The sequence below is a fragment of the Lycium barbarum genome, chromosome 12, assembly GCF_019175385.1.
Source record: "Lycium barbarum isolate Lr01 chromosome 12, ASM1917538v2, whole genome shotgun sequence".
Taxonomy (NCBI): Eukaryota; Viridiplantae; Streptophyta; class Magnoliopsida; order Solanales; family Solanaceae; genus Lycium; species Lycium barbarum.
In genome coordinates this window covers 65,517,212-65,539,229 of record NC_083348.1, presented here as the reverse complement: position 1 = coordinate 65,539,229, position 22,018 = coordinate 65,517,212, and the positions used below count along the sequence as shown (strand labels likewise).

The following is a 22,018-nucleotide window of genomic DNA, read 5'->3' as shown; positions in this document are numbered from 1 at the left end:
TCCGTCGGTCTTTATGCTCCGAGACACTATTTTTTGACATTATCAAGTCTGTAGGTTTTCCTCAGTTTTTTCCTATAACCGACTAACATCCATCGGTTTTGTCCCGAGTTATTTGACCGATCTAGAGTTCTCACTAATTTTTCCCTTATATCATAGTTCTCGTCAAATCTAACAAATAGAGTTCGATGAATATTTTGTCGAGACTAAAACTGTCAACTTATGACAAACTTAAAGGACCAAAACCGTTAAGTGCATAGTTAAGGGACTATTTTGAACCTACTCTCATAGTTAAGAGACTGTTTTTGTTAACTTGTAACAAACTTAAAGGACTAAAACCGTTAAGTGCATAGTTAAGGGACTATTTTGAACCTACTATCATAGTTAAGAGACCATTTTTGGCCTTTTCTCATATTTAAAACCAATCCCTCAGGGACGCTCCATGTTGTAATTTAGTGTCCTAATTCTGCCCATAACCCCCAATTTTATTTTACCATAAGTCCATAACACAATTGTATTAAACAAGAAAATCCAAAACTGAAAACCCCTTATCTTTGTACCCAAACTCAGTGAACGCCATTGATGAATTCCCAATTCAGTGCCTACACCTAAATTACAACTACCCAACTCAATGGACTACAATTACAACACATGGGCCGGAATACCACCAAACCCGACCCTATACCCGAATCCTTCATCACAACCGGATCCTTATTCTTATCAATCTGTGTCTCAAAACCCTAACCCTACTTCATATACACTCAGTTATGGCCACACAAATGGTCCTACTGGGGAGGCAGCGACGGTATATTATCAGGACCCTAATGTGGTGCGGCTTTTGGGGGCAAATGAACCTTACAGGTTTGGTGAGGTCAGTTATAAATATTATCAATTGGGCATCCTTTAAGTTTAATATCATTGAATTGGAGCAATCTTGATATAGGATATCTTAATTGTAATAGACTAGGAAAGAAATGAGAAATTGGACTAAAAATGTAGTGCTTGAGATTTGAACTGAATTTCGAACCCCCTAAACCATTGAACCAACCTCTACTCTTGTGTTTAGGGTATTTAAAATCTATACATGTATATATAAAAAATAAAAATTACCTTATATATACAATTTAATTTTTTGCCGAGGGTGTTCGGGTGAACACGCTCCCTGGGCCATAGATCAGCCCCTGCCTGCAATGGAGTTATTGCGGTTTTGGGAATCAGAAAAGAAGAGAGAAAGTAGAAGGAAGAAGAAGAAGAAGATTGAGATTGTGAAAGAATGGAAAATACCTGATCGATAACTGCCTTCCGGAAATCTGTTAAGCTCATTTAATAACCAACTAAGCCTCTAAATAACCGCCTAATCTGAGCCGTCTGATTGTATTAAAATGAGGTGTTCCGCGCCTTACGCGTGTTTTGATAAACCCCATTCCAATTGCTACACGTCATTACTCCTTCAGCTGCTTTTGCAATAACCCTTCTAGTACTCTCCGTTCTCACAGTCACTACATTAATTGAATTGATGTATTGTATTAGTTGTGATGGAGTAAAATATGAAAGTTTAAAATAAATAGTTAAATGTACTCCACGAGGTTGGACAAATGTGGTGAGACTTTGGGGGCAAATGAACCTTACAAATTTGGATGGTCGTTACATATCGTTTAGTAATGTACCGTATGTATTGTAGTATACTGTATTGTTTTCATGAATACAACGTTTGGATAGATTGTATCATTTTTCGTCTTTTTCTAATGTCAATTTGAAGAGTAAGCTTGCAATATTATAAAGAAAAAAGTAGGTTATGGGTAGAGTTGGTTGGGTAAAGGGTAAAATTAGAATTATTAAATTGTAAGGGCAAGATGAGAAAAAAAACAAAGTAATGACACAATCACACCAAGTCGGTCGTTACATAAATTGGCACTTGTCGTCGTTATGGAGGGAGTGTATGATCTTGGTGTCTATTAATAATTACCATTTGTCTTCTTTCTCCAGTTTCCTTCTAGTTCCTATAAACGAGTACAAAATTATTGTGACTTGTGTATTTTGTAGAGCTGGTTTTGAGGGAAACTCGAGAAGGTTTAAAGAAACAACTTTGGATGTTGAGAAAGAAACAAGAAAGAAAAACAGTAAAGGCAAGTGATACAAGGGCTACTTTAATACTATCGAAAATGTCTCAGTTTATACAACTTTTATCCCAAGTGAGTCAACATAACATCCAAAAGCCTCGGCTAAGTTCATATATTTGTTTTAGTTGCAACCACATATTTAACTTCTATCTAGGTGTTACAAAGGGGCGGACTAGAGGAGGGGTGGGGGGTGGGAAGGGGTTCATCCGAACCTCCTTTGCCTGGAAATTTCCGTGTATATAAGGTCAAATTTGATTTTTACGTATATATACTGCGTAATGAACCCGCTTGATACAACTGAGAAGCTTAGCCCAGTGGTCAAGGGGGTTCAAATTTTCTTTAAACTCGCGGTTTAGATTCTGGCTTACTGCTGAGTTTTCTCTACTTTTTAGCTTTAGCATTCCCTTCAAGCTCCATTAAGGCCCGCGATTTCTCTCCCAGCATTAATATCCTTTAAGGCCCACAATTCCTTCCCAGCATTGTATCCATTAAGGCCCACGATTACTTTCCCATGGGAAAAATCCAACTTAAACGATTTCAACATCCTTTTTGTCCCAAGATATGAACGTAATTGTAGTTCCTAAAATAGGTTGAAGAAGATCGGTTTCCTTTTTTCCCTTTTTTCTTTTCAATTTTGCTTTTCATAGGACAAATAAACTAGAAACGGCCAGCCCAAGTATATAGTTTCTTATTTTTACATTGTAGGTCTCTTGTAGAAAAATATTTATATTAATACCATAATTTTTGGAGTATTTCCATTATAGCAGATTTTATAGTTAATGTAGCATATTTAAACGGAATACTATCACTTTTATTTGTATATTCTTTACCTTTTCCAAAAAATTAGGGATTACATTTAGATTCTTATTATTTTTTTCCTCTTTCTCTCATTCATAAGTCATATCAGTCTCTTTCTGGTTCAAGAACCTTGATGATTCTCAAAGAGATATATGATTGAAGGGACACTAATTCGGGAAAAAAAAAAGGTTTAAAATAAAGTAGAACTCTGCAAAGTGAAAGAAAAAAAAGTGTAAGAAATTTTAAGAAGAGCTCAATGGAGCAGGGTAAAAGTAGAAATGTTAAACCGAGGCATGACAAGGCGAGTTAAAATATAGCGGGTTAAGGCTAGTCTTGACCCGCCCCGCCCTTACCCATTTATCATCTTGTAATTTTCGTGTGTTACTACTTTATATTTTGAATCCTGCCTCCACCAGTGGACTGTTACAAAACCATTTGTGTCACGTGCAGTAAACAAAGTGGCAAATTAACGAATTTCTCTTACCGGCAAGGTGGTTCCAACTGTTACATTCAATAATCTCTCTGTATGCCAACTAAAAAGTGATAATGGATAAGAAAGGGGGAAACAATTATAAAGAAAGGAAACTTCCTGTGGATTCAGATTATATTTATACATGTAGGGATCGAGGTTCAGAGACCATAATGTCAATCCCATTGAAGTCTTTTATCTTGGATCAATTGACATATTTAAGGTTGGTTTTGCTGATTGAGGCGGCCAATGATAGTGGTGATCCTTTGCTAGTTTGTTTTCGTTTTCAGAAATTATTGATGATAGCTTGATTGTTCATGGTTAGATGCTTATTAGTGGTCCTGAATTTAGATGTTTGTGGATAACTGATGGCACCTGTCATCATTCGAGGGCTTAAAGCTGGATCGCGTTAATTAAAAGACCTACCTCCTTATGCTGTTTCTGTTCTGCAATGATCTTATGCAATGATTGACCATGTGTTTCATCCATGTGATTGTCTTAGATGATAATCTTTCTTGGGATTGACATCTCACTTAAAGGTCGTTCATTTCCTGCAGTACATGTTTCCACAAACATCTCATCTATATAGCAAATCTGTCACTTTTATTTTCTTGCGTCGTCTTATCACATGTTTATATATTTAAATGGTTTCAGCATTTTAAAATATCTATAAGTACTCTCTTCTATTTAAAAAGAATGTCACCTGAGTACTTTATCACCTGAGTACTTTATCTACAGGTAGCTGCAGTGTCCCTAAATGGAGCAGAGAAATTGACCCCTGCAAATGTAAATTCCAACTTTTCCATCCAACCTCTGAGAAGTGGGTCTTGGGGAAGAGGCCAAAAGAGAAGTAAGATACAGCCTGTATGGTGTGATGTCTGCAAACTTGAATTTAACAGCAAAACTGTTCTTGACCAACATAAATTAGGGAAAAGACACAAAAAAAGTTTGGAGAAATTAAAAGGAGGCAGTGTTATCACCGCGACTACTTCTGCCCCTCTTGTTGCTTCTGCGGTGTCAGATAACCCATTCATTGGACTGCAAAAGAAGCCTAACGAGGTGAATTCAGCAAATGGACAAGCTGCAGGGGAGAAGGCCATTGAACTGGTGGAGAATTTGGAGGCAAAGAGGCGAAAAGTTTTGGAAGGAGGAGCAGCCACAGACGAGGTCCGTATTTGTCCCGCTTGCAACGTGGTTTGCAACAGTGAGACTGTTTACAAAGCTCATCTCACAGGTAAAAAGCACATTGCTAACATAACAAAGCAAGAGAAGTTTTCTGCTGCTTCTGCATCTCTTGTTCCTCCAGAGGTGTCAGTTAGCACATTTATTGGACCACAAGAGAAGCCTAACTTAGTAAATTCTGGAAATGGGCAAGATGCAATAAAGAAGGCAGCTGAGCTGATTGAGAATTTGGAAGCCAAGACGCAAAAAGTTTTGGAAGGAGGAGCAGCCACAAATGAGGTCCGTAAGTGTCTTGTATGTAAGGTGGTTTGCAACAGTGAGACTGTTTTCAGACATCATCTAGCTGGTAAAAAGCACATAGCTAACATGAAAAAGCAAGCATCTGGAGCTGGAGTAGCCCCTGCCAATTAGAATGGGAATTTTGAGGAGATGGCGCTTGTTCATGTTTCTTACAGCTTTAGGACTAGTTTACTGTAAATGACATTATTTGCAATATGTTTGATAGTAACTCCTTTCTTGAAGCCAATAGATTTCGTGAAACGAGGTCGTATCAGCTTTATCAAAATAAGTGGCCACAAATTTGGCAATTGGCTGATTAAGCCAGAACATGAAGACCAAGTTTTTTTGCAGCTATCAGTTCATGAAGAAGTGGTTTTTTTCTGTCGATAATGGACTGTCGATATAATCGAAGTTCCCCAGACCTCTAAACCCATCCCAGCAGACCTGGCAGCACCTGCATCAGGTATGATTGCTTAGCAGGGCACTGAGAACTAGTACATTTAATATCTAATTTTTGTTGTAAATTAGAAATCGTGTTTCGTCTTATGAAGAATGTACAGAGTTTTTTTTTTTTTTTTTTTGGTGATTGAGACTCTTGACAATGAAACATTGATTCAGTAGGTCAAATTTATGGCAGTAAAACGGCTATAATGGGTATTTGGAAATGGGCGAGGCTATAAACGGAAACATTGATGCACAACTTTGTTTTTGAGTATATATAAATTAGGGAAAAGGGTCAAATATACCTCTGCCGTTATACTTTCGGTTCAAATATACCCCTCCCGTTATACTTTGGCACAAATTTACCCTTAATTTTAACGGAGGGGCATGTGGTCAAGCTTAGAATCAAATGACCACCCCATACCTGATTTTCTTAGAAAGCCACCCGTTAATATAACCTATACCCGAGTCCCGACCCATTACTTCCACCTGTCATCTTCCTCAACCTCACCCTTCGCTTTTCTCTCCAGCAACTCATTCCTCCATTAAAATCTTCTTTGATTCTTCCCATTTTCTTCTGTTGTTAGTTCAATGAATGAGATCAATTTCGTTATTCACAAGTGTATAATGGGTACAATAAGTTTGTATTTCAGATTTTGTTTCCTTATGATGTTTAAATAAATCATTTCTTTAAATAAAGATCAAGGATAATTGTGGTTTTGGCTCTGGTGACGGTATCACTTATCTTCCCATTTGAGAAAGAAACAACAGAATAATTTGTGAGAATCCCTTGGATGAGGTTAAGGCAGCAAAAGGTTTCTGTTAGTCTTGTACTGATCAAACGATATTACATAAATTAAAATGGAGCGAGTACTATTTTTTTTGAATGTATGAGATAGAGATAATTAAATTTAACTATCTCTATCTCATACATTAAAAAAAAATAGTAATCGCTCCATTTTAATTTATGTGATATAATTTGATCGGACAAGAAGTTTAATTAAAAAAAAAGGAGTTTTAATACTTATAGTTTAAAATAAGTTTCAAATATTTGTGTGATTATAAATTATTTTATTAAAAATGAAATATATTTTTTAAATTTAATTTACTTCTAAATATGAAAAGATTGACTTTTTTCAAAACATATTGGAAAGAAAAATATATTACATAAATTAGAACATAGGGTAGATGAAAATATTACTCACCTTAGGTTAAAATTTCTGTCGGTCACTGAATTGCCAAGTCAATTTAATGAATGCACAGGAAGTCTTTTCCGGAAGAGAAAAATGGGGCATGCTGCTGAAAAGATATAATAACATAAAATTCAAGGAGTAAATGAAGTGTAATTTCTCTTTCGTGGTTAATGTATTGTACTAATTGTGACTAGTCATGTGTCATCTTTGGTAGGTTATCGATTATAGGAAGTTACAACTTTTAAGTGATTTAATATGTAAAAAAGTATTTTTTTGAGCTGAAGATCTATCGATAGGGGTAAAGATCGTACACTCTACTTTCCTCATATTTCATTTATGAGATCACATTATATATTTATTTTGTAATGTGTAAAAAATATTTGTACTATCAATGTATACTAACTAAGTTAGTTGTATTACGTGTCCATTTAAAAAATAAAGTAGTTTGCATCCAATACAGCAAAAAGAATTTAAAAAAACTCTTTGGTTTGCAAATTACCGACAGCGAGTAAATGAAATTGCAAAAAACTTGTAAATAATGCCTAATGCATCGTGGCTTACACGACAAATTCTTCTTGAACACAACTAGAGTCAGAAAAATAAAAGATCAAAGTCAAATTTCGGATAAAACTGATCTTAATGAGAGTTTGTTTAGTGGAAATCCATCTTTGTTTATTATATTTTATTCTTTATACATTATTGGTGGTGAAACATACGTTCTCTATGTTTTAAATAGAGGAATAGTGCTTAAGCTACGAAGATAAAAAACATCTGCTCCCTTCGTTTCACTTGGTTGACACTAATTTTCTATTGGTTCGTTTTAAAAAATATTTTAAATTTACTTAATGAGAAGTTTTTATGCATTGACATGTTTAAGATACAAGTTCCAAAGGTTTTAATTTTATAGCACAAATATTATGATATGTAATATCGTATTCCATTGTCTCAATTTATGTGATACTCATTCTTTTTATTCAGTCAAAAAAAGAATGACAAATTTTAATATTTAGTAATAATTTAACTTAAAACATGTGAATTTTTACTCTTAATTAGATGCTTTTTAGCCACCAAAATTTATATGGCTTGTTTTAGACCGTAAGTTTAAAATCTTAAACTCAATGTTTAGTAAAACACTTTCATATATTTTGGGAGGAAGGAGTAAATTTTAGAAGTCATAATGTCTTTCTTAATTTTCATGTCGAGTCAAAACTATGCCAAATAAATTGCAACAAAAAGTAATTTTGCATTGTATTATCACCAATCTTCCTTTCGTAGTATAATTTTGGTCATTAAAACCACTTGTCATTCGATCAAATAGTCAAGTTCACGGGTAACTAAAACCTCAAGTAATTTATTTGTATAACTAATATCGAGGGGTTTTAGGTATTCTGTGAAAATCTAGACTTTCTATTCAAATTTTGCTAAACATGTAAACTAAATCAAATTAAATATAGAACTAGTTTTATTAATTTTGATTTTAATATATTTTTTTGTAGCTTTTGAAATAAAACCACATTTCTTTAGGTTGAGGGACGAAAAAGGAAAAGAAAATCGAGTTAGTGCAGTACAAACTTGTCTATACATATTTAAACACTATTTTTCCAAATCTTTTTAATAGGTACTCCATGTAGCAATTATTAAAGAAATAGAAAAACGTGTTACAAGATTGTAATTGTATGAACTATATAAAGCAAAACTATTATAATAACGGACCTAGTTAGTAGCAATATTTTTTAAAATATAGGTTGTTTATAGATGAACTATTTAATGAAACACGAAAGGTATATATAATTTAAAAATACAATCTAAAAATTAATATATCAAGTGCATATACGTCGTCAGTTTCGTTTACTTTGGATTCAGGTTTTTCTTTTGATATTAATTAAATCTTTACCATAATTTCGTGATTTTCGGACAGCCTTCTCTTTATTCCCACATCTTCTATTTTTCTTCTTTTTCTTTTTTTTTTTGCATAGTTATTTTTTTTTTTAAAAAAACCTTTTCTTTGCGTTGAAACTTGTATGCCACATGCTTTTGAGTTTTGAGTAGTAAAATATTGCACACAGTCCTGTTTTTTTAATTTATTTATCGTTATTACACATTTCCGTTGTAATTTTTTTTTGCTGCTGTCACCTCTTCTCTTCTTCTTTTCTTTATTTTTGTTTCCTAAAATAGAAAAAACATTATCCATCAAAATTAGAAAAAACACACAAATAATACAAAAAAATAGGCAAATTACCATCTCCCCTTCCCCTTTCTCTCTGCATTCCATTTCTGATCTCGGGGAAAAAAAAATTAGCTTTTCAGCTCAAGAACAAATTCCCACTTTGAATTTTATTCAAATATTCGTTATTTCATTTGATTAATTCATTCCTTCATACATAGGTTCCTTTTTCTTTTTTCTTTTTTAAATTCTTTTGCACACACAGATGTGTTATGTGTGTGTATTCACATTGAAACTGATATAGAAAGTTGTAGACATTACCATTTATACAAGCTAGGTGAGATAACCCAATGCATTGGTCTTGAAAGAGACCCTTAACCTTAAGATCCTCAAAAATGTTGTTTTGGTGGATCTGATGTTGAAAAACAGCAAATTTGCACTGTTAAGTATTATCAAGAATAGGAGAATAAGGTTAAAAATCCTCAAATCTTGATTGTGGGGTTACTTTCTTTTCAAGATTAGCTTTTTTAGCTTGAGAGCCTCTAAAGGAGTAGAGAAATTAGTTGGGGTTGGAAGAAATGCAGCTGCATTTCTCACCTAGTATGAGAAGTATAACAATATCGAGCAGTGGTGGTAGTAGTAGTAGTAGTAGTAGCAGTAATGGCAATGGAGGGGTAGGTGATTTGATGAAGATCAAAGTTGCAGCTCGAAAATTCTCATATCGAACACTCTTTCACACTATACTTATACTAGCATTCTTGTTGCCATTTGTCTTCATTCTCACTGCTCTTGTTACCCTTGAAGGTGTCAACAAGTGCTCCTCATTTGGTACTTAATCTTCCTTTCCCGCTTTATTTTATTGTTACCTACATCCTTAATATTTTTCATCCACACTAATTGATTCCAAGATCATGTTGTGCTTCTTCATTGTTGAAAATTGTTGCTTGAGGTGGAAACTTTCATGTTTCTTTTACCAAAGTATTAGTATTAGGTAGCTTTTTATGTGTAGACTTCCAAATGCTCCTCATTTGGTACTTAATCTTTTTCCCCTCCATTTTCCTTTATTGATTGTTAGCTAGATCCTTAATGTTTTTTCTCTGTTTTCCTTTATTGTAATGTTGATTAGACCTTTCACCAATCCTTCCGAGTGGTCTGGTAGGAGGTATTAGAGAAAATAATGCTAGTATTAGCTCTGGTATTATTTAGTCACTTGTTTGGTAGTGTTTTCAACGTACCTGTATTAGTTATACACCCTATTCAGTACTATTCTTATAGTACATAGTAAACTATGGCATTAACAATACCAGTACTATTCCTGTTCTAATACACCATATTCAGTACTATTCTTTTACACCCTACCAAACGACCCCTTAGTGATATCCGTCGCCACATTAATTGCTTCCTAGATCATTTTCTGCTTCTCCATTGTTGTAAATTGTTGCTCGAGGTGGAAATTTTCATGTTTCTCTTCCCAAATTATTATTAGTTAGCTTTTTATGTTTAGACTTCTAAATGCACCAGTTGAGCAACTTTATAGTGATTGAGGATACCAGAAGGGACAAGATAGACCTAAACTCACATAAAGGGGATTTGTCGGAGAAAAGCTATAATCTTTAGTAATCAAGGCAAAAGTAGCTAAAAGTAGAACATATTGAAAGCAAATGATCCATATGGGCGATACCAATTAGTTGGGAGGGACTACGGTTTATTGCACTTACATTAGGTTTGGGGAGGAATAAGTGTGGGATTTAGAGAACCCGTGATTTGCCTTAGATAAATTACTCACCAATATTGGATTAAATCGGGCTCGAATATAACACAATATATAGAGGATTCTTATAATATGTTGCTCGGACTCTTCAAAAATGCTGATGGGTGCCTGTCGGATCCTCCAAAAATAGTATATTTTTTGAGGATCCGACATGGGTGCTGCAACATTTTTGGAGAGTCCGAGCAACATAAATTTATCCTTGACCCTAATTAGTTTGGGGTTGAGGCGTAGTTGAGTGATCAGACTGATAAAAAAAGAAAGGTATAATGGAGTGATCAGTTGATTATTAGGTCGCCTGGATTTTGTCACATGTCAATAGGAATTAAATCATTTCCCTGTCACCGGCAATGCCGTAGGAGTTGTTTTATTCTTAGTTTTATTGAGTGTTGTCTGATGTACTATAGTGGTGTTGATTATTTCTATCATTACCCTATCCAAGTATTTCGGTTTGATAATAAATACCCTTTAGAAAGGAAAAGAAGGGCAATGTTATACTCAATCTGAAATAAGTTTTTGCAATCCTTAACTCGTTTGTTTTTGTTCAACTAATAATTAACATCTCAAAATGGAATTACTACTGTACATACTTTTGTCGGTATGAGTTGAAGTACTGAATATCTGTGTGCATTTGGGTGGGGTGGGGTGGGGGGCTTAGTGCTGTTTCAGGTACTTTGTTCTAATGGCATCTAGTAAGTGCGGTTTTAGATATTGCTTACTTGCATGTGTAATAAATTCTCCTATGTATATACCGTCAGTAAATATTGTTTGTTTTCTACGTGTTTGCACTTTTTTGAATCACAAGTTTCTTCAGTTGACAAATTCATATCACATCATTCAGTTGCTTTGGATATACTTTTAAATGCTGCTTCTCTGTTCCAAAGAAATGATAGAAGAAGCTTTTGCTGGACAGACTCTTTTGGGTTTTGGGACCCCAGTGCGTCTTTGGGTCCTGTTTGAATTTGGTCTCGTGTTGGATCTAGTTACGATGCTTGTACTTGCTGCTTCTTTCTCAATTCAGTTCCAGATATTGTCTGTTAAAGGTGCTAGTTTTCATTTCTTTATGATTTTCCTGAGATACCATAACTTCATTTCCTTCACATTGATCTTCAGATTGTTTAGGCAGACGATTAGGACCAAAGCTCCTTGGGCGATCTGATGGTTCAGGGGTAAATAAACTTCCATCTACATTTCTTGTTGAGCGCTTAAGTTGAATGCCTTTCCTTTCTTATCTTTGTTTTTTGTGATAAGTTTAAGTGGACTACCTTTCCTTAGCCCAAGCCTTTGACATTTTTTCTGTTTCAGCAGAAGCTTGTTAAGGATTTTGTTAAGATCCTCAATCAAGTGAACTCTGAGGAAGTGCCTGCTGGCTTGAAGCTCCCAGAGTCATATACTCAACTAGTTTCTGAAATAAAAAACAACAAGCACAGCATAAAACAATTTGCTTTTATGCTGAAGGGAATGGTATGTGCATGTAATTGATCTCTCTCTTTATTTGTGTACTATTTATTTCTAGACACATTAATTCTGCATTTCCATTTTGCTTTATTGTTACTCTTGCCTTTTCTTTTGGGCATCATGCACACTGGTGGGGGGTGGTTGAGTTACTTCTTGTCCCCACTTTGTTTTGGGCAGGGACAAATACAGAAAGATATGAATAGCGGAATGAAAGTGCATGAGATATGAATACGGTCATTAAACAGCTAAGAACCCTTCCTCCTGTCATACATAGCCTGTTTGTTTGAGGATACCAATACTTTTTCTTCTCCTTCGAATGTTATACTACTGTTGTAGATTTTGTTGCACGTTTTCATTGTGATGTTTGTTATGCACTATGCTGCAGTTTTGGAAAAAAAGTTTGATATATTATTTACCACATAGTTGTGGTTCCTTTAATGCCTATGCATGCATTCAGATTCTGTGTATACATTTGGATTATCTGTATATAGCCCTTACTAAACTTTCCTTTACATTTTTCTTTTCATCATTTGAATTTGCAGATGGAGAGATCTGAAAGGGAGATCAGGGAATCAAAATTTGCAGAGTTAACGAATAAACATTTTGCTGCAAGTGCAGTTCCAAAAGGCATTCACTGTCTTTCACTGCGGTTGACTGATGAATACTCGACCAACGCTCATGCACGCAAACAGTTGCCTTCACCAGAACTACTCCCTTTGCTCTCCGACAACTCATTGCACCATTTTGTACTGTCGACTGATAACATTCTAGCTGCGTCAGTTGTCGTCAATTCTGGCGTGCAGTCATCTCTAAAGCCTGAAAAGATTGTGTTCCACGTCATCACTGATAAGAAAACATATGCAGGCATGCATTCATGGTTTGCTTTGAATCCTGTCTCTCCTGCTATTGTGGAAGTTAAAGGTGTTCATCAGTTTGACTGGTTGACAAGAGAAAATGTTCCAGTGCTTGAAGCAGTTGAGAGCCATTATGGGATTCGACAATACTACCATGGAAATCATGTTGCAGGTGCCAATCTCAGTGTTATTACTCCACGCTCTTTTGCCTCAAAATTGCAGGCTAGAAGTCCAAAATACATATCCTTGCTAAATCATATCCGCATATATTTGCCAGAGGTAACACTTTGTCATATGGCATAAATTGTCTTCTGTTGTTTCTAACTTATAATTTGGAAGGATGAAATTGTCAGGTCAAAAAGGCTTGACAAGAGAGGGATAACCTAGTAAGGACAAGTTGGGTATTCAGTCACTAATGGAGCAAAAGTGGGAAGGGCCACTGTTGAGCTCTTGCGTAGGGGTAAGGAGGGGAGGGTGTTTTTTACCATACTAAAACGAAAAACAAAAAAAAACCAAAAAGGAAAAAGTAAACTGTTAAGTCCAAAAGGCTTACTTTTTATCCCTCTCTCACAGTCATATGCATCTATCTTGCAGCCTATTGGATAATATATCACTGGTTTTAATTATAACCGCTCAGGAATAAAATTTCAGGATGAGTATAGAGACAAATGATAGTCTTAATTATGAAAAATTATTGCTTAAGCAAACTGCAACAACAACAACATACCCAGTGTAATCCCACAAGTGGGGTCTGGGGAACTTAAGCAAACTGCCTACTGTGGAATTTGCTTTATTGATCTCAACCTAAATTTAGTCTATTGTTCAGATTTTCTCTGTAGGATTTAGTATTCATATGTTAACATTATCAACTTATTCAGTATATACACGTAAGCAGAGGCCATATACCCAAATTGTGTGTTTGCATATTGCTAAAGGGAACAGATTATTTCCACAATCCTTTGCCATTTACTTGCCAATAGAATGGAATAGCAGAGTCTTATGCAGTACTTCTCAAAACATATCTGCTCACAATTTTCAAGCTTCCAGTCCTTGTGAACAAAATCATTGCATACCCTACGGTGCATCAGTTGTTGTTAATCAATAAGGAAATCCACATTTTTTTTATCTTCCTCTAAAAAGTTCTTTTTCATGGGCATCTTCTATTCAAAAGGATCTTACTCAATTCAAATTTGGAGCGTGAAGAGCACATGTTAGCATTTGTTCGTTCCTCGTTTTCTTCTTCTTGTTCTGTCATTTACCAAATGTCCCATAAATACTACAAATGTGTAGCCCCAAGTGCTTTTCATTTCAGCTAGAATCCTGCTTTATACAGCACAAGTTTTTTCTGTTTTATTTTCTTCTCCTTGCTTTTGATTGGCTTTAAAATTTACATTGTCCTATTTTGGCTCTTTATTCTTTCACATATTTTTGTATCTCAACTTCCGCATTGTGTAGATATGAACGCTCTCTTACCGGTACAAGCTTGAGATTTTTGTGTTGTATTTTGCAGCTCTTCCCAAACCTTGATAAAGTGGTTTTCTTAGACGATGATGTTGTAATTCAGCGTGACCTATCTCCCTTGTGGGACATTGACCTGAATGGTAAGGTGAATGGAGCTGTTGAGACCTGTGAAGGTGAAGATAAGTGGGTGATGTCTAAGCGATTCAGAAATTACTTCAATTTTTCTCATCCTCTCATAGCAAAGAATTTGAACCCCGACGAGTGTGCATGGGCTTATGGGATGAATATCTTTGACTTGCGTGTATGGAGAAAGAAAAGTATAAAAAATAGTTATCATGCATGGCTTAAAGAGGTAATCACATCTTCATAATTTTTAACCTAATCTTTAAATATGTGAATTTTCTAAATTCCATGGGATTATTATGTTTTGATCTTTCAAGAGCTGGAGATGACCCTTTTCTTTTTTTTTTTAAAAAAAAAAAAAAAAAAAACTTTCAAGAGCTGCAATTCTTCTTGGATTCCTGCTTATGTCTTCATAGTACTTGTCTTTTTTTGTAGCTCATTTAACTTTTCTCTAGTGACATGTTCATCTAAGAGACACAAGTACGTGTACGTCCTAGCTCAGCATTTTTGTTTGTTATATGAGATAAGCTTTACGATCTTGGTTTCCTGTTTGACACATAAAAGATATTGTGATTAAGAAGTTTAATGGTTCTAGAGGTCTTTATTGTCTATTTTGGTATCCATGCTTATATAGACAAGGGCATCGCATGGAATCTTTGCTTTACCTATTATTGCCCAATGGGACCGGTGTAGATTAGATGTTGGGTGACTAAATTGTGTTGTATTATGCCACTCAAGGATTTATCTGTTATTTCAATTCTGAAAAGAGTTGAATAATTTGAACTACTTATTTTGCAATTCAACTTGGAATCATGTGATCTTGTCCGCGGCGTTTTCTAAATTTTCTGGTGAACAGAAATAAACGTGCTTTTGGTTGGCATTCTGAAGCTTTTTGATCATTGTAGAATCTGAAGTTAAACTTGACAATGTGGAAACTTGGTACACTGCCTCCTGCTTTGATTGCATTCAAAGGTCATGTTCATCCGATTGACCCATCGTGGCACATGCTTGGCTTGGGCTATCAGAATAATACCAATGTTGAGAATGTGAAGAAGGCTGCTGTAATTCATTACAATGGCCAATCGAAGCCTTGGCTTGAAATAGGCTTTGAGCATCTCCGTCCTTTTTGGACCAAGTATGTTAACAGCTCCAATGATTTTATTAGGAATTGCCACATATTGGAGTAGTTAATGTGTTATGCTGCGAGGACAACACACAGGATAGAAATTCAAATGGCACAGGCTTTGCAGAATATTTGCGGGGAACTTCAAACCGAATTGACAAGGAGATTCTGATACTTAGCAGAATTGGTTGGATATATTCAGGTATTGGACGTGCTGCTTTGACTCAGTTCTATGAAGAGTACCTGCAACACTAGCATGGATATGAGATTCATTCTTCCCATCTGTCAACTAAAAATTCGTCGCCTAGTTTGTTATGTGACAAAGTACATTATATTTGCCCTTTAGCTGGATGTAGCATACGTCTGCTGATTAGGAGGCAATATCAGTGATACAAATTGGGACATCCCGAGAAGCAAAACTAGGATGCTGGCGTTGTTGGCTACCCCTTTGGCCCCGTTAGAGGTTGAGATGATTCTTTTAACATAATTTCATTTTTTCCCTTGTCAGTTTGGCTGCCATCGCCCTTTTGTTTCTTGATTAAATCATGTTTTCTCATGTTAGACTGTAGATTATAGAAATTTTAAGTTCCCAGTCGATGAACTATGTAGTTATACATATTGGTACTTATTTTGTATGATTGAGATATATTATTGACAGGATCAGAAAATTCTTTTTATCAAGTTGTCCTCTCAGAGACCTTTGCTTATATATTCCATGTAGCATAAACTGGGCATGTGATTCTTTCAGAGATGTGAGTTGTTTCAACGTTTTCTGATTCTGCAGCATTTCCTCTCTCTACATGATGATCTTTTCGAGTTAGTTTTACTTTTCAAATTTGGAATTTACTTTAGATTAATCGGGACTGAGGTATAGTTGTTCTTTGTTGTTGTATTCTCTATCTGAAATCCAAAACTAACAACGAAGAGGAGAAATATGATCGCAGCAGAAGGTTATGATGCTCATTCTCCAATTAGAATTGGCTAAATGTCAATGTCGAAGGGAGCTATCATACTTGTAGCCAAGAGATTGAAATGCTCCAATTTGGACCAGAGTAATACCTGCATACCACTTATAGTACTCTTTCCCTGCTTTACTTGAGTAGGGAAATAGTTCCAGCTGTTTTAGGATATAAACATTACTCTTATGTCTTATAGGCAGAAGGGACACCCCAGAATGGAGCAGAGAAATTGGGTCTATTTTTTGTGTTTTTATTTCTTCAATGTTGAATACACCAATAACAACAACTACGATTCAGTCCTAAAGAAGTTAGAGCATGCAAGAACATGTGGTGTATAAGACTTGGCAGGAAGTAAGCTATATATAGGAGAAAGAAACATCAAATTGGGCCCTATGCATGTTTGAATCTGGCACGTCTTAGGGCCTTGTCTACACCGGAAAGCAGCTTAAATGAGCCTTTTGACAACAGTGGTGGTTAGCAACCACTGGATGCATTTTAAAACCAATTAGTATGTTCAAAATTTAGTGAACATGAATTTTCCCAACTGTTCAGTAGTATTAAAAGCGAATATTGACCTCAGTCTATCAACAGCTTCTTATGATCAAAGCAAATATTAACATCCAATCTTATGAAAAATTGGGTAAGTACTTCCATTCAACCTTTAATACGATCAAAACCAAGGAATATCATATGTAATACTAGTTAAAAGAGGCATTGGGACTCAGCTTCACAAGTCTTGATTATGGAAAGGCATCAGGATCTCCCGTTATACTTCTATTAGCAGCCCTGCATTTATGAGTGGACAAGAACTAGTCCTTCGAATAGGATCTGCTGATCGTCGTCCTCCTCCACCTGCAAAATTGAGGAGAGCAGATGAAAATGAAAATTCCCATTTAAAATAAAATAAAAAAAAAGACAAGGAGAATTGACCAGCATTTAGGTGTAGTTACAAAAGCCAATTATCAACATGCTTTAGAAACAAGAGCACACATAGAGTCATGCTGGAAAATAACCTGAATGTCTTTCTGCATTGGGAATGGCTGGAGGAATGTCTTAAGCTGGTGTGGCACCAGCACCAGGGTCCTAAATAGAGCAACCATTGTCAGATACAAGTGAAGCAGAAAACAGAGATGTAACACCACTTACAAGAGGTCGGGAAGCAGGAGTTGCAATTGGAGTCCAATCAAAAGCATAGTCAAATTGAAAGCCTGCAAAGTAAAGGTAATGGATATATTAACAGACAAAGCTAAAAAGCATTTCTTCCAAGCTTATTAAGACCTTCACGGATGAATAGGTCACGGAATATTCTCTTCAGATAAGCCTAATCTGGTTCATCCTCAAACTGGAGAGAACGACAGTGATTGAAATATGATGCAAATGCAGTAGGATAACCCGACATAAGTCCTGCGGAAACACAGACAGATCAGCATTTAAGTTCCATAGTAAAAAGGAGTCCAATCACCATATTTACGAATAAATTACCTCAATAAATGTTGAAGCCTTCTTTTCTCCAATTTTCTCATACTGCTGCTTCTTAGTAACTACTGTGATCCCTTCCCAAGGAAGACTGCAATAACTAGATGTCAAACACATGCAGGCAAAGGCAAAAGCAAGAGGAAGACAAATTGCAGCAAAAATCACCTTCCTCGGAGGAAGTATTCTAAATCATCCCTCGTGCTTTGTTCTATAATTACCAAAATAGTACATCAAGTCAAAAGACAGCAAAGTTCATCTATCAGAAGAGTGAAAATAAAGAATCAAGAACACTTACCGAAATCAAGGTGAGTGTATATGCTAGCATATATCGGAGAGACTATAAAGTTTTTGTTAATTCTGCAGGGCCGAATACCATGTTAACTAACTAATGTAATAGGATTAAAACAAATGCATTGGCACAAAAATAGTACTAATATATATCCTAGAACACACTGAATTAAGAAGAGAGCAGCCCTATGTTATACCTACAATTCCAAGCTGGAAATACACACACCACAATGTTTTCTTTAGGGAACGGAAGAGGAAGGAGAGGGAGTGGTAGAGTATTTTTCAAAAGTTTAATTACAATCATTAGTCACATCTTGTTTCCTGTCCTTCCAAATCCTTCCACCCAAACATAAAGTGTTTTTGGTAGGAATACATGCATTCATTGTGAAGATTTTTAGCAAGAAGAAAGGGCTTCTTGTATTTCTGAATGAATATACAATCCATAAGAATGGGTACTTATACATGAGTTCTAAGACTAAATAAGGAAAGACAATATTACACAATTAATTCCTAATCATTTACATCAATACAATATATTCCTAAAATTAAGCTATCAATCTTAATCATCAATATCAAATCAACATCTTAATCATTAATACCAAATCAACACTCCCCCTCAAGTTGGTGCAAAGATGTCGCACATGCCCAACTTGCAAACCAGTGTATGAAAAGTCCGTTTGTTGAGGCCTTTAGTAAACACATCAGCTAGTTGTTTTTCTGATGACACGTGGAATAAACTCAAGACACCACCCGTGACTTTTTCTTTGATGAAGTGTCGATCAATTTCAACATGCTTTGTTCGGTCATGCTGGACTGGATTTCGAGCTATACTGATTGCAGCCTTGTTGTCACAATACAAGGAAAGTTTCCTTTTTTCAGACAATCTCAATTCTTCTAGTAACTTTTGTAACCACAAAAGTTCGCAAACACCCTGTGCCATAGCTCTATATTCTGCCTCCGCACTTGATCTAGCAACTACACTTTGCTTCTTGCTTCTCCAAGTGACCAAGTTTCCTCCTACGAGTGTACAGTAACCGGATGTAGACCTTCTGTCATCTAAACATCCAGCCCAATCTGCATCGGTAAAGGCTTCTATTTGGAGGTGACCATGTCTGGAGTAAAGTAGACCTTTTCCTGGAGCAGACTTCAGATACCGCAAAATGTGAAAGACAACTTGCATATGAGGATCTCGAGGATCATGCATAAACTGACTCACTAGGCTGACTGAATAGGCTATGTCTGGTCTAGTGTGAGAGAGATAAATGAGTCTTCCAACCAGCCTCTGATATCTCTCTTTATTAACTGACTTTCCAACTCCGCTTTGTAGTTTGTGATTGCTTTCAATGGGTGATTCTGCTGGTTTGCAACCTGTCATACCTGTTTCTTTCAAGAGATCCAGAATATACTTTCTTTGAGAAATAAAGATTCCTCCTTTTGATCTAGCAACTTCAATTCCCAAGAAGTACTGCAATTTTCCTAGATCCTTGATCTCAAATTCCTGTGCCAACAACTTCTTCAATCGGGTCATCTCCTCTTTGTCATCTCCTGTCATTACTATGTCATCAACATAAACTATGAGAAGAGTGAGTTTACTCTTTAAATGTCTTATAAAGAGGGTGTGATCTGCATTGCTTTGTTGGTAACCAAAGGAGATCATTGCTTTATAGAATCTGTCAAACCAGGCTCTAGGAGATTGCTTCAATCCTTACAAGGCTTTCTTCAGTCTGCATACCTTTCCTTGACTTTGTTCAGTGTCAAAAACTGGAGGAATCTCCATGTACACCTCTTCTTCTAAGTCTCCATGAAGAAATGCATTCTTCACATCAAACTGTTGTAAGTCCCAGTCAAGATTAACTGCACAAGATCGAAGAATTCTAATAGTATTCATTTTTGCAACAGGAGCAAATGTCTCTTGATAATCCACTCCATAAGTCTGAGTGAATCCTTTAGCCACCAATCTTGCTTTGAACCTTTCAATGGAACCATCAGCTTTATGTTTTACAGTGAAGACCCATTTGCAACCAACCAACTTCTTGTCTGGTGGTGATGCGACAAGTTCCCAAGTCTCATTCTTTGATAAGGCCTTCATTTCTTCCAACATAGCTTGCTTCCACTTAGAATCTGCAAAAAACTCCCTCCAATTCTGGGGAATAGACACAGAAGAAATAGACAAGGCAAAGGCTCTATAGGAGGGCGATAAAGAATTATAGGAGACAAAGTTAGATAAAGGGTGTTTAGTGCAAGATCTGACTCCTTTCCTGTGAGCAATAGGCAAATCTAACTCATTAGGAAGTATAGATAACTCACCAGAAGAAGAAGGTTCGGCTTCGGCAGGTTGCATGATGGCTTCTTCTGCTCTATTTCTCCTTGAGTAAGTTATCAAATCAGGCCTATCCAAACGCCCAACAGTCTCCCCCTGAATTCTTTCTCCAATTTCACTTTCTCTTATAGCAGTAGTTTCAATAGTCTCCCCCTGAATTCTTTCTCCAATTTCACTTTCCCTTGTGGCAGTAGTTTCAACAATAGGACTAGGAAAAACCATCTCTTCTTCCTTATAATTCTCCCCCTGAAGAGGTGATGGTGTAATACTGAAATAGGGCTCAGATTCCCGAAAGGTAATGTAACACCTCGTACTTTTAACGAAAGTTTTGACCACGATCCTAGACTTAGAACATCAGATAAAGAATGTGGAAATTGAAATTTTTCTGTTCAGTTGTGATATGGTGGTTTACGCCCATGAACAGTGACCGTATTTCAATTTACGACCATGAACAGTGCCCGTAAACTGAAACCAAGAATTTCTGAACATTCTGGAATTTGACATTTTGAGGTCATATGGTTAAATACGGACCGTATTTCACTTTACGGCCCGTATTTCAAAACGTATTTCGAATTTGGGAAAACTTCCTTGATGAAAGTTGTAGAGCATTGAAATACCTTTCCAACGGTATCTTACGGGGGTCAAACGGACATTTGTGCAAGGAGTTATGGTCATTTTACTGAAGCGACACAGTGCAGTCCAAAGTGCAGAATACGGTCCGTAAATCAATTTACGGCCCCGTAAACTGACTTTACGACCAGCAGTGTTCAGGTCGTAAATTTCACTTTCACAGAACAATATATATTCGTCCATATCAGTTCAACTCATTATTTTTCATTCCTTCAAACCCTAGAACGACCTCCTACTCTCCTCCAACATCAAGAACACCAAGGTAAGTCCATTCTAATTATTCCAACTCCATTCTAACATATATCCTTGTAATCTAAACAAGAAATCATCATTCCTAATCTAGGGTTTTCAAGAAAACCCATCTCAAGATTCAAGAATCAAGATTTGGGAAATCTTCTCCAAAATTCAAGTCTTTAATTCAGGTTTTGGAGCAATTAAGGGTTTGCAACATATTTCCTTCCAAAGAGATTCAAGCTAGGTTTTGGGTGTTCTTCAATAGAAAAGTGAATTGTTAAATCTTGTTTAACAAATTAAGGTATGCCTCTTTTGATCGATTTTTTTTATAAACTCTTTGATTTTGATTCGTATGTCTCTTTTGAAAAATCTTATTTTGGAATGCATGACTTCTTTTCTTGAAGGTTCTTTATTGAATAGAAAGGGTGAACTTCTCATACAAAACCCTAATGTATGTCTAAGATTTTAATAATGTTCTTACCCTTATCATTGATAGATTTGACGGGTTAGAATAGAGAAAATGACATTGAAAGCTCGGTTATGATTTTTGGATATCAAATGATTTGTGGGCTGTTTTGGTATGATTAAATGGATAGAATTAGTTGGATATTGATATAAAATAATTGTTGAGATTGTTGTTGATGTTGTTGTTCTTGAATTTGGAAGTATAAATATTATTCA

General features: G+C 35.8%; 2 protein-coding genes and 1 pseudogene across 3 annotated transcripts; 2 read left to right on the top strand and 1 right to left on the bottom strand.

The window, feature by feature from the left end:
• The first annotated feature begins 432 nt into the window (after positions 1-432).
• Positions 433-5,418, top strand: LOC132622009 (uncharacterized). The gene is made up of 2 exons (XM_060336516.1): positions 433-868; positions 4,123-5,418. Exons 1-2 carry the CDS (start codon positions 629-631, stop codon positions 4,975-4,977), a joined length of 1,095 nt encoding a protein of 364 aa, XP_060192499.1. The 5' UTR covers positions 433-628; the 3' UTR covers positions 4,978-5,418.
• Positions 5,419-8,620: 3,202 nt separating this feature from the next.
• Positions 8,621-16,107, top strand: LOC132621494 (probable galacturonosyltransferase 13). 2 transcript variants are annotated; one of them, XM_060335783.1, is made up of 6 exons: positions 8,621-9,471; positions 11,525-11,580; positions 11,717-11,875; positions 12,412-13,002; positions 14,234-14,536; positions 15,213-16,107. In XM_060335783.1, the coding sequence occupies exons 1-6, from the start codon at positions 9,222-9,224 to the stop codon at positions 15,492-15,494; spliced, it is 1,641 nt and encodes a 546-aa protein (XP_060191766.1). In that variant the 5' UTR covers positions 8,621-9,221; the 3' UTR covers positions 15,495-16,107. The 2 variants fall into 2 exon arrangements, with proteins under 2 accessions (XP_060191766.1, XP_060191767.1); XM_060335784.1 differs by having other exon boundaries at positions 8,624-9,471; positions 11,720-11,875.
• A 311-nt stretch (positions 16,108-16,418) lies between these two features.
• On the bottom strand, positions 16,419-18,597 carry LOC132624360 (casein kinase 1-like protein 12; annotated as a pseudogene).
• Between the last annotated feature and the right edge of the window lie 3,421 nt (positions 18,598-22,018).